Here is a 26,762-nt window from a genome sequence, read left to right as displayed (position 1 = left end):
GAATAAGATACAATCTGACTTAAAAGAAAAAACATACGTGCCCTTCCCCATCATTTTACAGCTGAACTAAAGACTGAGTGAATCTACTATTCCCATTCATTTTTCATTCCGTCCACGATGGGAACAGCCTTCTCCCCCATGAACTATTCTCTAAAGACTACAATCACCAGTTCTTGAAAAAGAACATCAATAGACTACTTTTCTCTTGACCCTTCCCCACATACATAATTGATTTCGATAAGACTTTATAACCTCTCATGTGTGGTAGCGATTTATATATAACTGCTTATCTAAAGTAAACTTTATACTGTGGAGTATCTGAAGTATCTCATCTAAAGTAAGCTTCATACTGTGAAGCATCTGATGATTATCATTCAGATATGTTGTGGCATAATAAATAAACTTTCAAAAATTAAATTATTTTAAATTATCTAATTTTGGAACATAGATTAAGATATGAGATACATTATCCTCCTCCCAACAATATAGTTAATGCCCTATAATAGTCCATAAGGAATTTCATTTTCTTGTAATTAAATTCACTTGTCTTCTTTTCCACTGAAAGAATGATGTAAAAATTTATGTTAATAAAATCATTTCATTGAAATGCATTAAGATGTACAGTTGAAATTTATGACTGTTACTTGCAAAAGGTGTGCAAGTAAGTTGATCTTTCATAATAGCAGCAGAGAGACTAAATATGGACTGAAGCTGTTAAATTTCAGGAAGAATACTAATTTTATTTCAGCAAATATAGACAATTTATCATCTCTTAACCTGAAAACCATATTATAATAAGGCCATTTTCCTAGCCTAAGGAATTTACATGTTGCACATTTATTTTACATTCCATACATCATACCCATAAATTTAAGCAGTGCAACTTGTTATAACTGCTGTGAATGTGAATGAGGGGTGTGGATATTCAGAGGAATATTTTTTTAGGATACAAAAAATTTTAAAAGAATGGAAACCAATAGGTTATCTGTATCAACACTAAATGACCATCTGAAAGTATAAATCTAAAAGAAGGCCTCTAATATTGTTTTAAAGGATAAACTGTGATGCAGTTTTTGGATAAAATTTTTTTTCTTTTTCTGGTAATTAGGCTATTATAGCCTAATTACCAGAAATGTGCTAGCTATTTTATAGCTAGCACATTTCAATACTGAAATGTGCTAGCTAAAAAATGTGAATTATAGACAGAACAATTGTTTTAAAAGAGTAAATTATATCTTCTTAATAGTATTCCTCACATAATGCATTAAGTCAAAGAGAAAAACATATTCTGGAGAGAAAAACACAAAAATATCATTAATGAAAAGCTTGCAATAGACTACAGTCAAAATTCTGTCTTTTCCAGTTTTCATGTGACCTTTATCTTTGATTCCTTTTATAGCATTCTTTCCTCCTTTCTGAAATCTACATTCTTACTGAAGTCTTTCCATGACCACCCCACCTTTTTTTTTCCCCCTTAGATCTTATTTTTCTCAGTGTTCTTTTGGAATATGTATCTGCCAACTTATTGGCTAAGAACATTCACTATGCTTCCTTCTTTTCCAGGACAGCTCCTTTACCTTCTTGTGTCCACCATGGTTTTTTCTTATTTTTCTATTCATGCAGAAAAAACTTCACCACATCCTAATTGAATCAAAGTTCCCGAGATTTTGCATTAAGACCTCCAAGATTTCGTTCCTGTTTTCAAACTCTTATTATTTCTTCAATAATGTTTGAATAGCTAATTCTACAGATTAGTCATAAAGGTTGGTCAACTTTTAATTATTTTTAAAACTTCCTTACAATTCTTTCCAACGTGAAATGCATTTTTATCCTAATTAAAAAACGAGTGATGATCACTTCCAATTTCAAATCCTCTATAAACTTCCATAACCTTGAACCAACATGAACATATTACTAATAATAAATAAAAATGCATATATTTATGTTGGAACATGGTGTCAGTAATGACTAGTAGAAATCCAGCAGGTACTTACCATTAATATTAGCCTTGTCCTTTTCTCTAAATTTTCCAAAAACATTTCTATATGCTATAAATTAAAGATACCAAGAAATTATATACTTGATTTAATCCTTTATCCAAGTGTAGGTTGCCCCAGTCCTGAAGTATTTTCAGGACCAGCACAACTCATATAGAAGCTAATGACTTCACATCACCTGCCTTAGTATCTCATAATGCAAAGCATATATCATTACGGACATTTATAATGCTGGTATGTAAGTAAAGTCCTTTCTAAAAATTAAGACGATCCCCAGACCACTCCTCACGAGTGGCCGAAAGACTGTCCACAACTCAGCGTTGGTTCCACTCAGTAGTGACGCCCCCCCCCCCCCACCACCACCACCAAGCAGAACTGCTCATATTCCAGGGAAAAACATCCACTGACAAGGTCCCTTCACAGGCCATGCCAGAGAAGACCCTTCCCAGAGACTCAAAATGCTCTCTCAGGGCAAACCACCCGAAATCTAAGCTCCCCCCTCGCCAGGAGCAAGATTCCAGAAGAAACCTAAGAGAGCGAAACTCTGCATCCCATTTTAGTCGCCTCTTACAACATGCATGGGCTACAGTGGGACTATTCTTAACCCAACCACCACACAGCTTCTATCATTACAATCATTTATAATGCTATGCATTATGGGAAGGGTTTCAACCTTAGTAAGACAAGACCCAAAGGTGATACTAAGGTTGAAGTAACGAGGAAGCCATATTTTCATACACGAGTAGCCAAAAGGTGTTGCACTTCATTATTAAAATACTCTGGATTAGAGAAAGTTGTTGGAAGTTTTCGACTTGGTTATAATATAAATTAAGGATATCAAGAAATCATATACACCCAATTTTCCATTTATATGGCAGATTGGTTTTAGAAAAATTTGTGTAAATGAAAACCATGTAAGAAAGAATACAGTGCATATGAAAAAATAGAAAAATGGTTCCGGATGTGAAAACCTGATATAAAGAATAAGTTATTCTCAAACAACACACACATATATCTTAAAGAAAATAGTGTGTCATTAATAAAACAGAAATTCAAAAAGGTCCAAATACACCCACGGATATGGTTATTAGCTAAATTTTATTTGCCATCACTTTCTGACAGTAGCCGCATTCATTTATGTGAGACTGTAATTAAATCACTTCTATCACTCGAAATACTTGGGCTGGCTTCTTCATACTGCAATGGAGAAACATTTTCTTCAGTAAAAGGAACAAAATTAGCACTAATTTCCAATAATTCTGAAAGTTGTTTTTTTTTTTTACTACAAATTGTAATTAATCATTGAAATCCTGTTTTAACTAGATCTTTGTATAATTCTTCATATCGCGCCATACATGACTTCAGTTCACGTTTAAACTGTTTAGCTCGTTCAGTATTTGGATCAAGTATAAGAAAATGACTTTGCAATTTTACTAGCCATTATTTGAAGCCTTTCTTTAATTAATCCTGCAGTGAGTAGAATCTCACCATCACCATCACTTTTTTTTTCTTTTTCATTGAGATTCTCGAGGACAGCTTCTATTATTTCGTCATCACTAACAGCCTTGTCGACCATTACTTCAATATCTGCAGATGAAAAATCCATATCCGTCAACTGCATGTGCTAATCTGAAGATATTGGAATATTCAGTTGAATGCAAGTACAGGGTTTCTTTTTCACACATTTTGGCCAAGTAGCTTTCCAGCATGCATTTAAAGTTGATGGTTTCAATTCTGATAATGCCAACTTTGTTGGTGTTATCAGAATTGAAAGTGTTCGATGCAATCCAAAATAGAAAATTTCTTTCTCATATCAATAACTGTCAGTAAATTATCCTTATCTAGTTTATCCAAAATGTATTGGAATATTCTTCTTGTGTAGTAAGTTTTGAAGGTAGTGATCACACCCTGGTCTATTGGTTATATTAAGGGTGTTGTATTAGGTAGCAGAAAACAACTCCATATTCGGGTGTTCTAAAACAGGATGGACAAGCACACTGCCTATAATCAATAAAACTTTATAAAGTCCAGATTTTTTCTATCAAATAGCATTTAACTTCTGAAATAAAACATTGATGGAGCCATTCATTAAAATTTCTTTTGTAACCCAACCTTTTTTTATTTGCCTCCCAGTGGACTGGTAACATGCTACAATCCACACCTTTCACTGTCTGCGGTCTTAGGGATCGATTAATGAGTAACGGTTTTAATATACAACTTCCTGAAGCATTGCTGCAAAATAATAGTCACAAGATCCTTAACTGCTTTAAAGCAACAACACTTTTTTTGTGATTTTGCTATATAAGTTCTACCTGGCAATTTTTGTCATATGTTCTACTTGGCACGTTGTCTACATTCTGTAACATAGAGTAATCCCTGATATCTAAATTAACATTGAGGGAGTTTCCCAAAATTCAAGTTTAAGTACATATGTACCGTACTAGGAAATGATAATTATATTGGAAATACCCTTTTTAACAGAATTGAATTCAAACAGAAATTTTAAAAATAAGCACCATTTGAACCGTGTTAAATCAAAACATACAGCATAAAAACAGAATTGTTTTTGTTTTCTAAACAGTGTTATTTCGAAATCGTATAAAAAAAAAAGCCATGTAAAAGAGAATTAGCTGTACTTGGTTTAATCCTTTATCCAAGTGTAAGCAAACAAATGTTGAATTGGATTTAAATGGTATTGAATCGAACACAGATTGATAAGAAAAATAACTATTTATTAACTTAAAAACTAATATTTGGCTGGTATTATATCCAGCATCTTCAGACCACACAAACAAAGTTTGTTACAAATGTGAGACAACCACAATTCAGTGTAACAGTGGGAAAAGTATATGTAATTGCAGCGTGCAATACAAGACTAAAGTCCTAATATGGCACCATCTAAGTTAAAAAAAAAAAAAAAACAGTAGTCCAATATTTTGAAAAAAATAAAATTAAAATAAATAAATATTAATTAGACCTTAGGATGACAGTCTCCCAAATCTTTGGTAGATTTATACAGCCATACTTGTTAAAATTTAGAGTATGTTTTAAGGCTTCAGATGATTCCGGAACAACCTCTCTACTTGTAGAAGCTTCTATGCAGTACTTTTGTTTTTTCCCATTGATCCTGTGTGCTGGGGTATCCAAAGCATGGTCTGCCAGACCCAATTTGCCATAGCAAAAGTGCAGGATATATTTTTTGTGTTCACTGAGGCGGATGTCCACATTCTTCGTGTCTGTCCGTAGTAGGCTCAATGACAAGAACAGGGCACTTCATAGACTCCTGGATGTGATAAAGGAGTGAATCTGTCCTTAGGTGAACGGATGAGAGCTGCTAATTTCACATAAGGTTTAAATACAGTGTTAAGCACCCTAGATATCTTTTCCGATGATGCGTTTAATGTACGGGATGATGAATAAGTGGATTTTAGGGTGCTGGCTATTTAGATGCACTAAAAAGTTATTCAATGTGTCTGGGCCATGTGGATAAATAGCAAACACATCATCAACATAGCGCAGCCAGAGACCAGGTTTGAGAGTGGCTGTCTTGATAGCTAGCTTTCCCAGATGTTCTATGTAGAAGTTGGCTTAAAGGGGGATCCCACAGTTCATCATCATCAAATTCCTGACATGTACCCTCAAGAGGTGTACAGGATATGATGGTACTACATGAAAAATACACATCGTTACTAACTTCCTATCTACAATTTTCCTCCAAATCAGTCTGTTACTTGTCAAGACTCCAACATTATCAGATCTTATATTTCTATCATCTAAGGCACTTTGTACCGTATAAATCCACCTATATCTTAGTCTTCCTCTGGGTAATTTTCCTGCCAACCTGGCAGAGAACACTTGTTTTGTTAATCTTTCCTTGCCCATTGTTTAAATGATCATACCACCTGAGATTACCTCTGCTAACGCATTCCTGGATGCTCACAATGTCAAGTTCTTTCCTAATATCCTAGTTTTCAATATGATATTGCCATTGATGCCATCTGTTCATGCCTCTAATCTTTCTCAGGACTCTCATATCTGCGGTCTCTAGTCTTTGGTCAAGTGTTTTATTTCTGACCCAGCTCTTAGATCCATAGGTTAAAACTGGTTTGAACACCGTCTTGTATACAGCTAATTTAGTGTTCCTACTAATTTCTCTCTTATTCCATATGAATTTATTCAGTTGACTGCCTACCATACCAGCTTCGTTGATTCTGTTGTCTATTTCCATATTTAATTTACCATCTTCAGTAAAAATCGTGCTTAAGTAGCTGAACTGTTTTACTTGTTCCACAGGTTCTCCATTCACAACACAGTTGACATTTTCAATGATTCTGCCTATTTTCATTGTCTTTGTCTTTTTAATGCTGACCTTCATACCATATCTATTACAACAGCTATTCAATTTAGTCAGGGAATCTTGCAAACTTGTAGTGGATTTATTTAGAAGTATAACATCGTCCGAATAAAGCAAAGAGCTGACATTAACATCTCCAATTCTGATATCGTGTTTATTACCACTTTCCTTCATAATGTGATCCACATAGATAATGAATAACAAAGAGGATGAGGTACATCCTTGTCTCACACCAGATTTAACATTAAACCATCGTCCTGTACTTCCTTCAATTCGAACTGCTGACTTACAACTCAAATAAAGACTAAGAATTGCTTGATATAATGCCCCATTGACACCATATAACTGTAGCATATTGAATAGCTTCTCTCTTGGCACCTTGTCATATGCCTTTTACAGATCGACAAAATTTAAATACAGATCATTGTTATATTGCCATGCTTTCTCGACCATTTGTCGTAAAGTGAAGATCTGACAGCCTCTATTTGGCCTGAATCCAGCTTGTTCTTCACCAAGCTTTTCTTCCACAATTCTTCTCAACCGTTTCTCAAGTATACTTGCATAGATCTTGTCAGGAACACTCAGTAGGTAAATACCTCTGTGATTTTCACATTCAGTTTTGTTAAAAATTCTACCCACCTAAAAAGTATTTTAGACAACCGCATCTTAAATAGTTCAGACCTAAAATGGTGAGTTTTGATATCACCTCATTATTCACTAATGTACCACTGACTGAAACACTTAACTTACTAAATTCACAATTTCCCCATGATATATTTCAGCTATTTAAATTCACACTACAAGCAGGCTATTTTACATGGAGAGAGAAAATATACAAACAATTAGATGTTCTAGTAGCAAGACTTATACGTTGGTTAGACATAACTGGTAATTAGTTTACGGAATTAACAACGCACATAAAGTATATTAATTAAAGGTAACGTTAATGAATAACTTCTATATTTCGGCAATGTCACATTGCCATCTTTAGGAACATAAAGATATGGTATGTGCACTTAGGAACTAACACAAAGCAAATGAGGAAGAAAGCAAGAAACTAATATTGTTCCTAAAGTCCTAAAGTCCAAGACTACCTAATTAGCCCTCTTGCGGGCTAATTTGGTAGTCTTGGCAGTAGGGCTGAAGTTCTCATAATGAAAGTCTCCCAAATTTGGGGCAGTTTCATGCACCCAAATTTGTTGAGGTTAGGAACGTTTTTTAGAGCTGCTGAAGATTCTTTGAATAATCTTTCGTATTTAAACTTGCTGCGATGAATTATTTTCGTTTTCTTCCAACGAATTTTATGGTGGGTATCTAAGGCATGGTCTGCCAGCCCAGAGCGGCTGTACTGGTGAAACCGGATGTAGTCTTGGTGTTCTGAAATCCTGATATTTGTTGTTCTGCCTGTTTGGTCAAAGTAGGACAATTTGCAGCTGCAAGGGACCTGGTATACACCAGATAGGTCTAGGGGAAGTGGTTGGTCTTTGGTAGAGCAGATAAGGGATGCCAACTTTTTATATGGTCTGTAACAGGAGGTAAGGTCATATTTTTTGAGGATATTGGTTATTTTCTCAGATGTGCCCTGGATGTAGGGGATGGTGATAGACTTGGTGTAATCTTTATTGTGGAGGGGGGGGGGGGGGTTGTGGTTTACAGGTTTTAGTATTTTTTGGATTTTTTTTGGGGGGGTTATAGCCATTGGCTAAGAAAGTGTTGAGGATGTGGTTTAGTTCAATAGTCAGGGCCTTGTCATCTGAGCAGATTAATTTTGCCCTGTTATATAGTGTTTTTATCACCCCATATTGTTGTGAGGGGGGGGATTGTTGGTGAATGTATCTGCCAGTGTGGGTGGGTTTTCTGTAAACAGAGAAAACCAAAGATCCATCAAGCTCGCAGGTGATTAAAGTGTCTAGGAAGGGGAGGGTGTTGTTTTCCTCTTTTTCTAAGTTGAACTGGACTCTGGGGTGTTGGTTGTTTAAGTGTGCTAGGAAGGAGTGGAGTGTGTCTGAGCCATGTGGCCAAATAGCAAACACATCATCCACAAATAACGAATATATAACGAAGCCAAATAGTGGGTTTTTGTGGGGCGGAGTTTAAGGCTTTCTCTTCAAATGTCTACATAAAGAAATTGGCCAAGGGTGGGGAAAGTGGTGAACTCATGGCTGTCCCCTCTATCTGTTTGTAGAACTTTCCTTGCCAAACGAAATAGCCTGAGTTCATTGTGAACTGAAATAGGGCTGAGATATCGGGAGGAAACTTGGCTTGGATGAGCTCAAGGGCTTCTTTGAGTGGGACATTAGTGAATAGGGAGGAGACGTCAAAACTGACCATTATGTCAGTGTGTTGGAGTGCGAGGTTTTCTATACTGGCTTTAAAGTGGGCCGAGTTTTTTTATGTGTGATGGTGTGTTGCCAGTGTAGTGTGTGAGCGTTTTGGCTAAATGTTTGGCTAATTTATATGTGGGGGAATCAATGCCATCCACTATGGGGTGCAATGGCACATGGCTGTACGGTTTCACCAGTACAGCCGCTCTGGGCTGGCAGACCATGCCTTAGATACCCACCATAAAATTCGTTGGAAGAAAACGAAAATAATTCATCGCAGCAAGTTTAAATATGAAAGATTATTCAAAAAATCTTCAGCAGCTCTAAAAAACGTTCCTAACTTCAACAAATTTGGGTGCATGAAACTGCCCCAAATTTGGAAGACTTTCATAATGAGAACTTCAGCCCAACTGCCAAGACTACCAAATTAGCCCGCAAGAGGGCACCATTAGGACTTTAGGAACAATATTAGTTTCTTGTTTTCTTCCTCATTTGCTTTGTGTTAGTTCCTGAGTGCACATACCATATCTTTATGTTCCTGAAGATGGCAATGTGACATTGCTGAAATAAAGAAGTTATTCATTAAAGTTACCTTTAATTAATATACTTTATATGCGTTGTTAATTCCGTAAACTAATTACCAAACAATTAGATGGGACAACTATGGGATCAGGGGTGCTGAAGAGTCAAAGCTGTATAACTGAGGAGTCCGCCGCATAGACTTTAAAGGAATGCAGAGAACCGACCAGGGCTTCTGACCTAATGTCCAATCCTCACCTTCTCGTGGTGCACCCTGTTGGGTATCTACCTGGATACTGAATGAACAAGGATGGGCACACAATTTGGGATTTAGTCGACCAAATTGTATTCTTAGTGGCTTAAACTAAAATACAAAATGATGATACAACATGACAAAATTTCATGCCGGCTGGGGCGTCACCCGGTTAAACAAGGACCCTCCGTTGTTTTCGCCAGGGAATCAGGGTGACCAGCAAAAAGTCAGCTACTGGAACAAATCCTGAAAACACTCCAACTCAACATCACCAGAGTTGAATATGGGTACTATCAACATAAGAAGCCTGAATGGAAAGAAATGAAGCTAGCTGAGGAATTAGATAACTACCTGATCGATATAATAGGGGTGACTGAAACAAAAAAGACAAAAACTGGCGAGACCTTTCTGAACAATAAATACAAAATGTTATATTCAGGCAATGACAATCAAGGAAAAGAAGGAATAGCCATAGTACTCAACACTAACTATGAGGCTAATCTTCTTGAATGGCAAGCAGACTCGAGTAGAGTGATATAGGCAAATATCAGAATGGGGAACTGCACAATGAGACTTATTTGTGCCTATGGTCCCACAGAATGCTCTACTGAGGTAGAAATGGAAGAATTTTTTGAGGCTCTAGAGAAAGCTACTGACACAATGAAAAAGGAAAAGTTGGTTCTTTTTGGGGATCTGAATAGCAGAGTAGGCAGTGATTGTGAGACATACAAAAATATTTTGGGAAAATTTGGAGAAAAGAGCAAAGCTAATAATAATGGCAAATACCTATTGGATTTCTGTTAAAGACATGGATTGATTATTACTAACACCATGTTTCAACATAAAAATGTGTACAAATTCACATTGGAGAGAAGAGACAAGGAATAAGAAAAGTCTCATTAACTATGTTATTGTTGATAGTGATGTTTTCTCCCTGGTATTGAAGCAACTCAGAAATGGAGGAAATGGAGTGCTGTAAAAGGAATTAGTGATGATAAAGTCACAGGAAAACAGGAGAAAAAAGATATCCTTGAAATATGAAGTAATTACTTCGAAAAATTGCTAAATGAAACAAGAAGTGATAGCAAAGTGGTAAAAAAGACTGAACAGTCATGAATACATATCAAAACTTGAAGTAGAAAAAGCCATCAAAGGCTTGAAATGTGGAAAGGCAGCAGGAGTAGATGATATTCGACCAGATGTGCTTAAGTATGGTGATATAAAAGTCTTACAGTGGCTGCACTGCATAGTTCAGAGGGTGTGGACAGAGTGCCAAACAAATTCCCAATGATTGGAGTAGAGCTCTCACAATACCCGTCTATAAAAAGGGAAATAAAACTGACTGTGAGAATTACTGAGATATTTCCTTACTGAGTGTTCCTGGTAAGATTTATACTAGTATACTTGAGAAAAGGTTGAAAGAATTGTGGAAAAAACGCTTAGTGAAGAACAAGCCGGATTCAGGCTGTCAGGATCAGATCTTCACATTACGACAAATAGTCGAGAAATCATGGAAATATAACAAAGATCTGTATTTGAGTTTTGTCAATTTGGAAAAGGCATATGACGAGGTACCAAGAGAGAAGCTATTCAACACGCTACAGTTTTATGGTGTCAATGGGGCATTATATCAGGCAATACTTAGTCTTTATCTGAGTTATAAATCAGCAGTTATAATTGAAGGAAGTACAGGAAGATGGTTTAATATTAAATATGGCAATGAGACAAGGATGTACATTATCCCCTCTGTTATTCATTATCTATATGGATCACATTATGAAGGAAAGTGGTATTAAACATGATATCAAAATTGGAGATGTTAATGCCAGCTCTTTGCTTTATGCGGATGATCTTATATTTCTAAATAAATCTGCTACAAGTCTGTAAGATTCTCTGACTAAATTGAATAACTGTTGTAATAGATATGGTATGAAGGTCAGCAATAAAAAGACAAAGACAATGAAAATAGGCAGATTCATTGAAAATGTCAACTGTGTTGTGAATGGAGAACCTGTGGAACAAGTAAATCATTTCAGCTACTTAGACACTATTATTATTATTATTATTGTTCCGGGCAACTCCAAGGAGTTGACAGACACATCAAGGGAGGCCCTAACATCATGTCAAGAACAACTATTCGACATTCACACAGTATCTATCATACCTTGCCTTGAACTCATTCACGATCGTAGCACCCACAACAGACACTGGAAGCTTATTCCACTCATTCACTACTCTCCAAGTAAAAAACCTAGTCTAACAGCCTTGTTAACCACGCTCTTGCCCAGCTTCCATTCATGGCCCCTAGTCCTCCCACCACCAGTCATATTTTCAAAAATATCTTCTGGATCGCTCTTATAGAAACCCTTCAGTAATTTGAATTTCTCAATCACATCACCACTCCTTCGCCTATCGACCAATTTCTGCAATCCACAAATCTTCAACCTATTCTCATAACGTTCATTCCACAGACGGGCTATCATCTTGGTGACTCGTCTCTGGATCCTTTCCACTTCCTCCCCATTACGAAGAAACCCTGGTGCCCATAGCTGGGCACAGAAGTCCAGATGGGGTCTTATCAAGGCTCGATACAGAGGAACAATAACTTGTTGTCTCTGCATGTTAAAGTATTTTTCAGAAGCCAAGTGATTTGATGAGCTGATTTAGCCACTTTTGCAATGTGTCCCCTAAACTTCAACTCCCTATCCACCAACATTCCCAAATCCCTAGCCTCGTCAATCTCCTGGAGTACAGTTCCACCAATGTGGTATACTGCTACTAATCTTTTCACCCCAAAATGCATAACCTTACATTTTGCCACATTAAATTGACATCCATTCTCCTTAGCCCAGTCCTTCAAACTATCGAAATCATTCTGCAAAATTTTGACATCCTGTGCATTCACTATTGCTCTACCCAACTTTGCATCATCAGCAAACAAATGAACAGTTCCTCTCAGATCCTTTCCGATATCATTAATGAACAAATTAAACAATAGTGGTCCAAGAACAGTACCCTGCGGTACACCACTAGTCACAAGCCGTCTTTTGGACTCTACTCCTGAATAAACCACTCTCTGATATCTCTCCAACAACCACCCTCCTATCCTTCTCACCAACCCTATACCTATCCCCATCTGCTCCAGTTTACTGATTAGGGTTCCATGTGGTATTCTATCAAAAGCCTTGGCAAGGTCCAGTAGTATTACTGTAAACCCATTACCCCTATCCAGTTCAGCCGTCACTGTGTTATAAAACGTGAGCATGTTACTGGGGCATGATCTACCCTTCACAAAACCATGTTGTCTCCCATACAATATCCCATTTTCATCTATCCAATCCTGTATTCTTTTCTCGACTAATTTCTCTAAGACCTTGACAATGATTCCTGATATGCTAATCGGTCGGTAATTTACAACAGCAGTCTTGGAACCACCTTTATGCAGTGGAACTATTCTCCCCTCTTTCCACCCCCTTGGGACTAACCCAGACCTGAGACTCAAATTAAACAAAATGGTCAAGGGTACTGACAATTCTTTAGCTGCTTCTCGTACAACACGAGCTAGTATACCATCCAATCCCACAGATGTGTTGACATTGAGGTTATGCAATAGACTACTCAGCTCCACTTCTTTCACCACAATTCCCGTATAATCTACTGGTACATTCGTTTCTGCAATGTCACCACCTGGATGATATACTTTTGCAAAGTGCTCACTCAGTAACTCAACTATCTCAACTGATTCAGTTACCTCCCTACCATCGGCATTCTTTAAAATCAATCTGCCATGTACATTTTTCCTTTTACTTGCTACATATCTAAAAAACTGTTTAGGATTCTCTTTAGCCTGCATGGCCAATGTTCTTTCGTAATCCTTTTTTGCTTTTCTTACCACACTCGTCACCCTTCTGGCCTGCGCTTTATACCGTTCATGTGCTTGCCGGTCACCCTTCTCCTTAAATTCCCTCCATAGTTGTTTCTTTTTTTGCAACTAAAGCTTAATGGTGTTATTCATCCATTTAACCCCTACTTGATTTATTATTCGGACTCTAGGTATGCAGTCAGCCATTGCTTCATGCAAGCACTTCTTAACTACCTCCCATGCACTATCAACTTCTAGTCCTTGCAGTTGTACATGCCATGGCACTGAACCAATCAAACTCCTAAGCTTGTCATACTTTCCAGCCCGATAATTCCACATGTACCCTGTCTTAATTGAAAATTCTACACCTTTAGCCACCTCCCAAGTTAAGACCCTATGATCACTCTCACCGATTGGTGGCAATGTGGTCATATTTGTTACAGCCAAATCCTCAGATGTAATTACTAGGTCAAGCACTCTCTGACCCCTAGTATTTTCCATTACATGCTGTCGCAGATAGTTATCCCTTAATAACCACATGAAATCCAATTCCTTCCTCCTGTGTGTCCTCTGCTCACTCCAAACAATGCGACCATAGTTGAAATCTCCCATAATAATCACCCTCCTTCCACTCATTTCTTCTATTTGCTTGTGCATACTGTCACCACCATCTTTTCCATCACCTGGTCTATAGCAGCACCCAATTGTATATTCAGTTCTGCTAGACTCAATTTTACACCAAATGGCCTCAAATGTGCTCTTTTCTCTATCCTGCAATTCAACTTCTATTCTCCTTGGCTGCAGCTCATCAGCTATCATCAACAATACTCCTCTCCCCATTTTATTCTCTCTGTCATTCCTGAACACAGTATACCCATCACATTCAATCCCACTAGCTATATCATCTACAGTCAGCCATGTTTCACTAATACCAATAACCTGTGGTCTGGAAGTGCCAACCATGGCCAAAAACTCTTCTTTGTTGTTCCTAATACTCCTAGCATGCATTAGTGTACATGAATTTAAAACCCCTCATTAGCCCCAACCCTACCTTGATGCCTTATATTAACTATCCCAATCTGATTTGTTGTCCTTATTTGCTCGGGCATATTATATTCATTCATTCTTACATTCAACTGCCTCCCTAAGGACTGTATATCTAAACCCCCCCCTAATAAATCTAGTTTCCCTGAATTTGCACATCCATCACATTCAGCAACACTTTCTCAACTCTTCTTACACCGTAACTATTCAAATGTAAGACATCCATCTTATATAGATCCTTTCGCCCATCGAACTCACTCCACACGTCCACAAATTCCACACCACTCGTCATACATAACCCACACATAGTCATTCGCAATTATGGCCCTCCTTTTAAACATTTCACTGTCATGCCGTGGCAAAAGACTAATCATTCTAACTTTCTCACTCTTTTCTTTTGCTACCTCAAACAATTCATTCAGGTCTTCTATCATTTCCACTTGTCTCCTTTCAAATCATTCCTACCTGCAACAACAATCATTTCTTTCACCCTTTCCTTTTGCTCTCTAATAAACTCAGTTACATCCTTAATGGTCGCACCAGGTTGGTACGATTTTGTCAAATCCTCTACTAACACACCTCGTACTAATGAGCCATACATCTCCATACAGCACTCTATCCTTCATTTTGTTCATGCTCACACTCATACGTCTATTTTTCCTGTCATACTTTTTATTATTGGCTGGTTCATTCAGTCGACTTTTGCTCATAAGCTCTAGCTGCTGTTTTCCCTTTGTATCGCACCATTCAACAACGCGATCTCACTCATTGTGTCTATCTCATTTTTTTATTCTCAGTAACACCATTAATACTATCATTCACACTCTCACAATTCTCTGGTACAACCTCGCCGTTTCTTGTCATATCCCTATTTTCTACATTCTGAAGTTTGAAAAAAATATCACACTCACGATCCGAAATACTCTTCAATTTCTCATTCTCCCTACATTTTCTACACACATTCACTCCTTTATTATCATCTAACCACACTCTGACCGCACTCAGCAAAGCGTACATTTTGCAGCTATTTTTAGTGAAGATGGTAAATTAAGTAGGAAAATAGACAGTAGAATCAAAAAAGCTGGTATGGTAGGAAGTCAATTGAATAAATTCATATGGAATAAGAGAAACTAGTCAGAACACTAAATTAGCTGTATACAAGACAGTGTTCAAACCAGTTTTAACTTATGGATCTGACAGCTGGGTCAGAAGTATTTTACTTCTGACCCAGCTCTCAGATTTGGTAAAATACTTAACCAAAGACTACAGACTGCAGATATGAGAGTTCGGAAAAAATCAGAGTCATGAACAGATGGCTTGAATGGCGATATCATATTAAAAACGAGGATATTAGGAAAGAACTTGACATTGTCAGCATCCAGGAATGCATTAGCAGTGCTATACTCAGCTGGTATGGTCACTTAAACAGAATGGGCGAGGAAAGATTAGGAAAACAAGTATTCTCTGCCAGGTTGGCAGCAAAGCGACCCAGATACAGATGGATTGATACGGTACAAAGTGCCTTAGACAGAAATATAAGGTCTGATAATTCATATTTATAAATTTAGGGACACAAAACACACGTGTTGAAAAGATTATTTTACCGATTAATAATAAAATAATAATTTTATGTTCGACCCCTGTATTGAGGTCATCATCAGAAGGATACATGTGAATCCTTCTGATGATGACCTCAATAGAAGGATACACATGTATCCTTCTGATGAAGGATACATGTGTATAAGAACCAAGCTACATGCTGTTGCACTCTATACAGGTAAATTACATCTACGTTGTTAACTAATCTTTTTTCTTAGCCTGCCATCTAGTGATTAAAAAAACTACAATAATCTCAGCTAAACTCCTCATGTACTAGGATTCTTTTGGAATTATAGAGTTCATATTGTTATATTACGATTATCTTCTGGATTTATACAGTAAGGTTGCTATTGAATGTTCAGGAAAAAAACACTTCACCAAGTCTTCTTGTATAGAGACTTTTCTTTGTGGTTGCTATGAAGGTTGCAGATGGGTCCTCCACATTCTTGGAATGGTTAGACCATCATTTTTATTCAGATTTGGATCATGTGTGAGCATTTCACATGCTTTCTTGAATTTCCGCTCGAACCAGGTTTTGGTGTGGTGTAGGGACTTGGTACCTTTCCAATCAATTCTGTGGTATGTTTGGAGTGCGTAGCCAGAAAGGCCAGTTTTTCCAAAATAGGAATGAGATAGACACAATTGGCTGTTTCCCCTATGTATGGTATGTTACATGTGCATTGTATTTTGTAAACCCCTGGGTGGGCTAGGTGTGGCAGTGGATGCTTGGAAGAACTGAGTAGGTGTCATAATTTTGTTGGGGGTTTAAAGGTGGTTTTGATGTTGTATTTGTGTAGTGTTTTATCTACTTTCTCGGAAATGCCTCAAACACATGGTATAGCAATAGCATTCTTGAAATCTTTTTTGTTATTAGTGGTATCTTTGTGGAGGATCTTGTGAATGGTTTTTATACTGTATCCATTTTTTATAAAGGTATGTTTGATGGTCTCATATTCATGGTTAAGAGCTTGTTCATTTGAACAAATAGTTTGAGCTCTGTGTTTAAGGGTGTGCTTACGACCCCTAGTTTTTGTATTGGGTGTTGATAAGAAGTTTTGTGTATGCATTGACCTGTGTGTGTAGGTTCGGTAAACTGAGAAAGAGAGACAGCCTGAAGGAAGACGTGTGACGAGTGTTTCTAGGAACAGAAGAGAGTTGTTTTTTTCAATTTCAATGGTGAATTGGATGCGTTTATGTTGTTTGTTCAGGTGGCTAAGGAATGTATTTAGTGCTTTGCGGCTGTGGGGCCAAATTTGCAAGACAAGCCTACTGTAGAGCTCGTTGCTCAAAGTCTTCCATATAAAAGTTCGCTATTGGGAGGGGAATGTGGTGAGTCCATGGCTGTACAATGTTTTTGAAGTAAAAATTGTTTTGTCACATGAAATATCTGGAGCGGAGTACGTGGGCAAAGATGGCCGTGATGTCGTGTGGAAATATGTTCTGTAAGAGCAAGATAATATCATTGATTGGGACATTGGTGAAAAGGAAAGTTATGTCACCGCTGACTAATAGATCTTGGTCGTTGAGTATAATGTTTTTATGAAATGTTTTGTATTTTTTTTTTTTATGTAAGAAGGGGGATGACCAAATAATTCCTTGAGTGTGGCCGCTAATTTTTTGGCAAAGTGGTAATTCGGGTTGTCGATTCCTTCCACAATTGGACATAAAGGTGTCTCTGTTTTGTGTACTTTTGGCAGGCCATAAATTCTGGGCGTGCAGGCTTACTGCAATATTAATTTTTTAATTGTTTCTTCCGGCCAAGTGTTAACTGATTTAAGTAGTTCAGTAGTTTTCTTTTGGTTGCACTGTGTGGGGTGTAATTTACCATTTGGTAGGTGTTGTGGTCCGATACCAAATGGTTCGTTTTCTCTATGTAGGTTGCCCGATTTAAAACAACAGTGGCACTCCCTTTAAATAATGTCACGGTTATTTTTTTAGGGGTTTGAGAGCCAGTTTTTCAGATATGTTTAGGTTGCTGCTTAATTTTTTGGTTGAATTTAGTAAACAGGTAGTTTTCATCCATATTTTGTCAGCTAAATTGGCAGGGAGGGATCTTAAACCTCTCTCGATATGATAGATTATATCTAGTTTATTTACTGACCTCGGAGCAATGGCGTAATTTAAACCTTTCTCTAGTAGCGAGAGTTCACCTTGGGTGAGGTTGTAATCCAAATGGTTGATAACCAGACAATGGTTCGATGGTGGTTGGTTGCTCCTAACCACATTTGTGGGCGATTGGCTGCTGCTTTTGTTATCGCGTCGTAATTGTCTTGTGCTTTCCTGTAGTTTTAATGCTTGAAACTTTGTTATTAATTGTTCTTTGTTCTTGAGTAATAGATGCTTGGCTGAGTCATCTGTGATCTTGTCCAGCATATCCCAAACTTCTGGATTAACGTAACTGGATAGCTCAAATTTTAGTTGTAAAACTTTGGCTTGGGTAAATGCTAAGTTCTTTCGTGCGTGGTGGATCTGTTCTCTTAACAACCCTTTTTCTAGCCTGCCATAGATACGGAGTGCTTTAGCTGATGTAAATTTCTTCTTTAGTTTAATGCAGTTGGGTATTAAGTTGCTGTCTCTACATCGTTTCAAAAAGGCCAGTTGATTAATTAACATGGAACTACGTATCTTTAGCTTTCCGTAGAGGCTGCACTGCTTGTGGGTTGCATCTCCATGGATTATGATGAAAAGATTATTTTACTGAGGACCTATCTGCAACCTTCATAGCAACCACAAAGAAAAATCTCAATACAAGAAGACTTGGTGAAGTGTTTTTTTTTTCCCTGAACATTCAATAGCAACGTTACTGTACAAATCCAGAAGATGATCATAATATAACCATATGAACTGAATAATTCCAAAAGAATCCTAGTACATGAGGACTTTAGCAGAGTTTATCGTAGTTTTTTTTTTTTAATCACTAGACGGCAGGCTAAGAAAAAAGATTAGTTAACAACGTAGATGTAATTTACCTGTATAGAGTGCAACAGCATGTAGCTTGGTTCTTATACACATGTATCCTTCTGATGATGACCTCAATACAGGGGTCGAAACGTAAAGTTATTTTATTATTAATCAGTAAAATAATCTTCTCAACACGTGTGTTTTGTGTCCCTAAATTCATAAATATGAATGCTGATCACTGTGTAACCTTAAAAGAAAGAGTCATCATAATCCATGGAGATGTGACCCACAAGCAATGCAGCCTCTACAGTAAGCTAAAGATACGTAGTTCCATGTTAATTAATCAACTGGCCTTTTTGAAACGATGTAGAGACAGCAACTTAATACCCAACTGCATTAAACTAAAGAAGAAATTTACATCAGCCAAAGCGCTCCATATCTATGCCAGGCTAGAAAAAGCGTTGTTAAGAGAACAGATCCACGAGGCACGAAAGAACTTAGCATTTACCCAAGCCAAAGTGTTAAAACTAAAATCTCAGCTATCCAGTTACTTTAATCCAGAAATTTGGGATATTCTGGACAAAATCACAGACAACTCAGCCAAGCATCTATTACTCAAAAACAAAGAACAATTAATAACAGAGTTTCAAGCATTAAAACTACAGGAAAGCACAAGACAATTACGACGTGATAACAAAAGCAGCAGCCAATCACTCACAAATGTGGTTAGGAGCAACCGACCACTGTCTGGTTATCAACCAATCAGATTACAACCTCACCCAAGGTGAACTCTCGCTACTAGAGAAAGGTTTAAATTATGCCATTGCTCCGAGGTCAGTAAATAAACTAGATATAATCTATCATATCGAGAGAGGTTTAAGATCCCTCACGGCCAATTTAGCTGACAAAATACGGATGGAAACTGCTTGTTTACTAAATTCAACCAAAGAATTATGGCAACCTATACAAATCTGAAAAACTGGCCCTCAAATCCCTAAAAAATAACCATGACAATATTATCACAAAAGCAAGTAAAGGGAGTGCCACTGTTGTTTTAAATCAGACAACCTACATAGAGAAAAATGAGCCATTTGGTATTGGACCACAATACCTACCAAATGGTAAATTATAACCCCATGCAACGCAACAAAAAGAAAACTACTGAACTATTTAAATCAGTTAACACTTGGCCGGAAGAAACAATTAAAAAACTAATATTGCAATATGCCCGTGCGCCCAGAATTTATGGCCTGCCAAAAGTACACAAAACAGACACACCTTTACGTCCAATTGTGGAAGGAATCGACAGCCTGAATTACCACTTTGCCAAAAAATTAGCAGCCACACTCAAGGCATTGGTTGGTCATCCTCCTTCCTACATAAAAAATACACATTTCATAAACAAAATTAAAAACATTAAACTCAACTAAGGATCTATTAGTCAGCTTTGACATAACTTCCCTTTTCACCAATGTCCCAATCAATGATATTATCTTGCTCTTACAGAACATATTTCCACACGACATCACAGCCCTCTTTGCCCACGTACTCCGCTCCAGATATTTCATGTGACAAAACAATTTTTACTTCAAAAACATTGTACAGCCATGGACTCACCACATCCCCCCCCCCCCCAATAGAGAACTTTTATATGGAAGACTTTGAGCAACGAGCTCTACAGTAGGCTTGCCTTGCAAATTTGGCCCAGATATGTTAACGATATTTTCACCATTTGGCCCCACAGCAGCGAAGCACTAAATACATTCTTTAGCCACCTGAACAAACAACACAAACGCGTCCAATTCACCATTGAAATTGAAAAAAAAAAACAACTCTCTTCTGTTCCTAGATACACTTGTCACGTCTTCCTTCAGGCTGTCTCTCTTTCTCAGTTTACCAAACCTACACACACAGGTCAGTGCATACACAAAACTTCTTATCAACACCCAATACAAAAACTAGGGGTCGTAAGCACACCCTTAAACACAGAGCTCAAACTATTTGTTCAAATGAACAAGCTCTTAACCATGAATATGAGACCATCAAACATACCTTTATAAAAAATGGATACAGTATAAAAACCATTCACAAGATCCTCCACAAAGATACCACTAATAACAAAAAAGATTTCAAGAATGCTATTGCTATACCATGTGTTTGAGGCATTTCCGAGAAAGTAGATAGAACACTACACAAATACAACATCAAAACCACCTTTAAACCCCCAACAAAATTATGACACCTACTCAGTTCTTCCAAGCATCCACTGCCACACCTAGCCCACCCAGGGGTTTACAAAATACAATGCACATGTAACATACCATACATAGGGGAAACAGCGCAAATCATCCCAATCAGGAAGGATGAGCACAAGCGACACATAAAATACCTCCATTTTGGAAAAACCGGCCTTTCTGGCCACGCGCTCCAAACATACCACAGAATTGATTAGAAATGTACCAAGTCCCTACACCACACCAAAACCTGGTTCGAGCAGAAATTCAAGAAAGCATGTGAAATGCTAACACATGATCCAAATCTGAATAAAAATGATGGTCTAACCATTCCAAGAATGTGGAGGACCCATCTGCAACCTTCATAGCAACCACAAAGAAAAGTCTCAATACAAGAAGACTTGGTGAAGTGTTTTTTTTCCTGAACATTCAATAGCAACCTTACTGTACAAATCGATTAGTTAACAACGTAGATGTAATTTACCTGTATAGAGTGCAACAGCATGTAGCTTGGTTCTTATACACATGTATCCTTCTGATGATGACCTCAATATAGGGGTCGAAACGTCATTATTTTATTATTAATCAGTAAAATAATCTTTTCAACACGTGTGTTTTGTGTACCTAAATTCATAAATATGAATGCTGATCACCGTGTAACCTTAAAAGAAATAAGATATGATAATGTTGGAGTCTTTACCAGTAACAGACTGATTTGGAGGAAAATTATAGACAGGAAGTTAGTAATGATGTAAATTTTTCATGTAGTACAATCATATCCTATACAACCCTTGAGGGTAAATGGCAGGAATTTGATGATGATATTTTTAGTTTTTCATGAAATATTCTGCTTTTTATATTTTGTATCATGTATTCAATAAACTAATACCTCTGTAGTTAGCAGGTTTTGTTTTATCCTCTTTTTTAAATATAGGTATTACTATGCTTGTATTTCATTCTATTGGTATTTGTTCATTTGTATATATTTTATTTAAAAATTTTAGTAATCTTTCATGAAATTTTTTTCAAGCAAATTTATACAGTTCGGAGTTTACCCCATCTTCTCCTGCTGATTTTCCATTTTTTATTTTATTTCGGTTGTCCTTTAATTCTTTCATTGTTATCATATCATTTAAGGTATTTTGTAAGTTTCTGGTGTAATTATTTTTGATGTCAGTATTATCCGTTGAAAGATCTGTAAAGTAATCCAAGAATTCTTTTACATCCATTTCACAATTTATATTTGCAGTTTCATTTATATCTGCATTCATGTGTTTTAGTATTTTGTACACACTGGGTCTTATTTTGTATATGTCATTTTCTAGATATGATACAAATTTTTCCCAGGTTTCTCTGTGTCTCTTTCTGGTTTCTCTTTTGGCTATTGCTCGTCTTTTTTAATATTCAATTTCATCTTCTTGTTTTTTGCTACTTAACCATATTTTAAGAGCCAGCTTTTATTTTGAATTATTGTTTTTATTTCACTGTCCATATATGTAATTTTTTATTTTTTGTGTGTTCCTAGACTTTCATATGCTGCTGATGTGATAATTTCTTTTATATTATTCCATTCTTTCTCAATGTCTTCATTTTCTTGTATTTTTTCTAAGTAGTTAATCCTCTATTGATATAAATTTCTTATACTTGAATCATTTAGTAGTCTTACTTTGTAATTAGATTTTGTTTCTCTAGTTTGTTTATTTTTTTGTATTTTTTGTAGCCAGTTTGGTGGAAATCTTAGTTTTGCCTGTACTAAATAGTGATCTGTGTCAATTTCTAGCCCTCTTTTAACTTTAATGTCTAGGAAGAGGTTTGCTGGTTTTTCATTTGCTATAAAGTAGTTTATTATTGATTTTTGTCCTCTAGCACATAACGTATATTTTTATGTTTGTAAAATGTATTCATTATTTTTAAATTATTATATATTGTATAATCAATGAGTCTCTTTCCATTTTTGTTTACTGTTGGTCCTCCAAATTTTTGTATATTATTGTCAATTTTTTTCATTCCTATTCTGGCATTAAGATCTCCGGCTATAATTATACGGTCTGTTTTATTTAATTTTTCATATATTCCTTGTAACTCTTTATGAAAGTAATCATTTTCTTCTTCATTTCCTTCTCTAGGGGCATACACTCCAACAACTGTTAAATTTTCTTTCTTTAATTTTAATCACACTTCTAATATTCTTTCATTCCAGTATGTATAATGAGATATATTTTTGCTTTAATTGATTTAAGGATCCAAATCATTACACACCAACTTTTGCATGTATTTGTTTGTCCACTCCACTATATATGATATTGTAGTTAGCTGTTTCTTTTGTTCCTTTAAGTTTCTTTTTTGTTATTATTATTATTATTATTATTGTTCTGGGCAACTCCAAGGAGTCGACAGACTCATCGAGGGAGGCCCTAACATCATGTCAAGAACAACTATTCGACATTGACAGAGTATCTATCATACCTTGCCTTGAACTCATTCATGGTCGTAGCACCCACAACAGACTCTGGAAGCTTATTCCACTCATTCACCACTCTCCAAGTAAAAAACCTAGCTCTAACACCCTTTCTCTAACACTGTTTCTGTAAAAACTGCAATTTCTATATTTTCCTCATTTAAAATTTTATCTAATTCTTCTTTATGTGCTATGCGTCTAATGTTCCATGTAACATATTTCACCATGTTTTTCTTTTTCCAAAGTTTCTTAACCTTTTCCAGTTTGTGGCTGTTTCCCATGTTTTCTGTCCGGTTTGGATTTCGTTCAGACTCGAAAGTAATGTGTTTCCCTGTGTCAAATGACTAGCACGACGATAGGTATCCTAGTAGTGGAGCTGCTACCTTAAGACAACTAGGTTTGCTTTTTTAGTAGATAGTGGAAACTACAGTTTGAATAGCACTGGGGGGGGGGGGGAAGAAGTAAGAGAGTAGAAGGAAAGAAGAGTAGAAGACCATTCTCCAGATATGAATATCAAGTGTATATTGTATGAAGTAAGATCAGGTCTAGCTGGGGTATCTTGGGTTTGCCATGCCCGTACTCACCAATGTGAGCCCCTGAGAAAGCAAATAAAGTTTGCACCTGAAAATACTTCAGGTGCAAATTTTGTTTGCTTACACTTCATAAAGGACTAAACCAAGTATACTGATACCTTGATATCTTTAATTTATATTATATTATAACAAAGTGGAAAAACTTCCAACAAATTTCTATATGCTTGATAGGATTCATTTCCTACTCTGCTGTTTACATATCCAACACGGCCCACTTTTTCCAGTTTCTTTGTCAGCTGCCTGCTGAAAATACAACTAACATACTAATTTAGTTTGATAAATGCTTTCGATCTTGCATGAGAGTTGGTCAACATCCTGTAGGCTTTCTTATAAATTCTTTTCTTAATGTACATTTTTCATAGATAGATGAAAAATGAATTACCATAAGCAATGGGTTTGTAAAGGAATATCTATACATTTCACAATGAAACAATATAGCCATAAACCAAGAATGGAAGCAGCACTTTGGGATTCATCCTGTTTCATTATAACACCAATTCCAGGAGCTCAATGCAGTATTACATGATATTTATGATTAATTTATTACAAAACTGCTTTTGTGGATTTTTTTTAATACAATTAGCTTATGAAATTATTATTTTCATCTACTTTAAATAATTTAACAATCTCATATATTAAATAAAATTGCAACTGAAAATGAACAAATGATAATCAATTGTTTAGTTTGTGAGTAATTAACATGATCCTACGAACCTACCCCTGTTCATTTGTGCTTCAACCTCTTTGATACCTTCCTTTAACTGCTGGTTGTTTGGATCATACTTAAGACCCTCTTTGTATGCTGACAGAGCTTCTTCATGCCGATTCAAGTATGCCAATGCAGTTCCTTTTCTTGAGTATCCCTAACAGAAATGTTATTTAAAAACTATAATCCAACTTAATTAAATATAACTTAAGCCAGCACAGTTTAAAACAGAAAGTAAAAAAATATTTCTGTACTTAGTTAAGTAAATATGAAATATGAAACAAGCTATTGTGTAGTATTTTTTCTTGACTATTATGTATATAAACTATTACATTTTTTATTTAATTTTTTTTTTTTATAATGTTAGTCAAGTTGCTTTTTATTTTATCATCCTACATGTTTCGCCAATTTTTCTATCGGCATCTTCAGGGAATACAAATTAGTAAGCTATATGAAGGTAACAGACTAGGTTATAACTGATGGTTCTAATTCATACAAAAATTAGTATTGTGCGAGACAATGTGCGTGTCTCGGGAACTTGATTTATTTGTTATGACTCATGATGTAATTGTCATGAAAGTTCATTTCTTTGATGTTTAATGATTTGATTAAAGCTTTCCAAATTTCTGGTAAGGTTAGACCTGGATTCTTGTTTAGGTTTTCAGTTGTACGGGCGACTGTAGCTGCTTCCTTGAAGGTTCTTGAATGGTAGTTATCTTCTATATAGGGCATAAGACTCTTATCCCACTCAATGTGATGGTTGGTAGAGGCAAAGTGGCAAGAAAGGACTGAAATGCTTTGTCTGTTGTTTCTGACATATCCTAAGTGTTCTTTCTTTCTCGTTTCAAAGCTTCTAGAGGTCTGAACCTATGTAACTAATAGAAAAATTGGCGAAACATGTAGGATGATAAAATAAAAAGCAACTTGACTAACATTATAAAAAAATGTGTAATAGTTTATATGAAACAAGGTAGTTTAGTTATACTTACTTTATCATCATAATACATTTTGATATTACAGACTGAAAGAAATGGTAAATACAGTCAACTCTCACCTGTAACAAGCTACTGAAAAGTCCTAATCAGAGATCTGCTAAGAAAAACTTACTATAAACTATTCCTGTGGTCTCTATAGGTTTGCTATACAGTGAGAATCAAATATATCTGTCTTTTGATAAACTAGATGAAAATAATGGTACCACATACAAGTCGAAACAGCTAAGTATGCTGCCTTTACTGAAAAGCAGGTTGCACTGCCTGAGAGGTCACTACAAGATGAATAAAGAAATAAATACTAATATAGTAATATGGCTGCCTTGGTTGGTCAAGTGGTTAGAGTATACACTCTCCAGACAAGAAACTGTGGGTTTGAATCCTGCCAAGGCATGGAAGTTTGTGATTGTCTTTCATCTTCATAGATTCATTCATACAACTATATAAAAATGTACCATGGAAGAAGTAGATCCAGCCCTCTCGCAATGGAGAGGCTTTACCCAGTAGTGGGGAAGTTATAGGACAAGGAAAAAAAAAAACAGTACTTCATTTACTCAAATATAACTTGCCTTCGTGCATATCTCACACCCCTGATTTTACTTTACGAAGAAAGTTTAAAGCTTTTAAGAAATAGATAGTGAATGCTATTATGGCACTTTCAAATATTTTGGAATTCGGTTGAAGAGAATCAGAATTTCAATTTGGTTTGCCTTGGTCATTCAGTTGCACAATCTTTTGTTAAAAATAAATTTAGTTTAATCCTTTATCCAAATGTAAGCAAACAAAGTTTGCACCTAAAAATATCTTCAGGACTGAGGTAAGGTGGTGCAACACCAGGCAACTCTGACCACAGGTGGACCAATATTTTCAGTTGCAAACTTTGTTTGCTTACACTTGGATAAAGGATTAAACTAAATTTATTATAG

At 36.3% G+C, this 26,762-nt stretch overlaps 1 protein-coding gene across 2 annotated transcripts in view; it reads right to left on the bottom strand.

The window, feature by feature from the left end:
- Window positions 1-26,762, bottom strand: part of Stip1 (Stress-induced phosphoprotein 1) — a 205,291-nt gene that overhangs the window by 118,505 nt on the left and 60,024 nt on the right. For both annotated transcript variants that reach the window (XM_090398793.1, XM_090398792.1), the window contains exon 3: window positions 24,857-25,001. In XM_090398793.1, the coding sequence (XP_090254919.1) occupies window positions 24,857-25,001 (145 nt within the window). The remainder of the gene's footprint in view (window positions 1-24,856; window positions 25,002-26,762) is intronic.

The sequence above is a fragment of the Typopeltis vanoorti genome, chromosome 10, assembly GCF_054136105.1.
Source record: "Typopeltis vanoorti isolate ZY-2024b chromosome 10, IOZ_Tvanoo_1.0, whole genome shotgun sequence".
Taxonomy (NCBI): domain Eukaryota; kingdom Metazoa; phylum Arthropoda; class Arachnida; order Uropygi; family Thelyphonidae; genus Typopeltis; species Typopeltis vanoorti.
The sequence above is the reverse complement of the archived record's forward strand: the minus strand, read 5'-3'. Positions and strand labels throughout refer to the sequence as shown.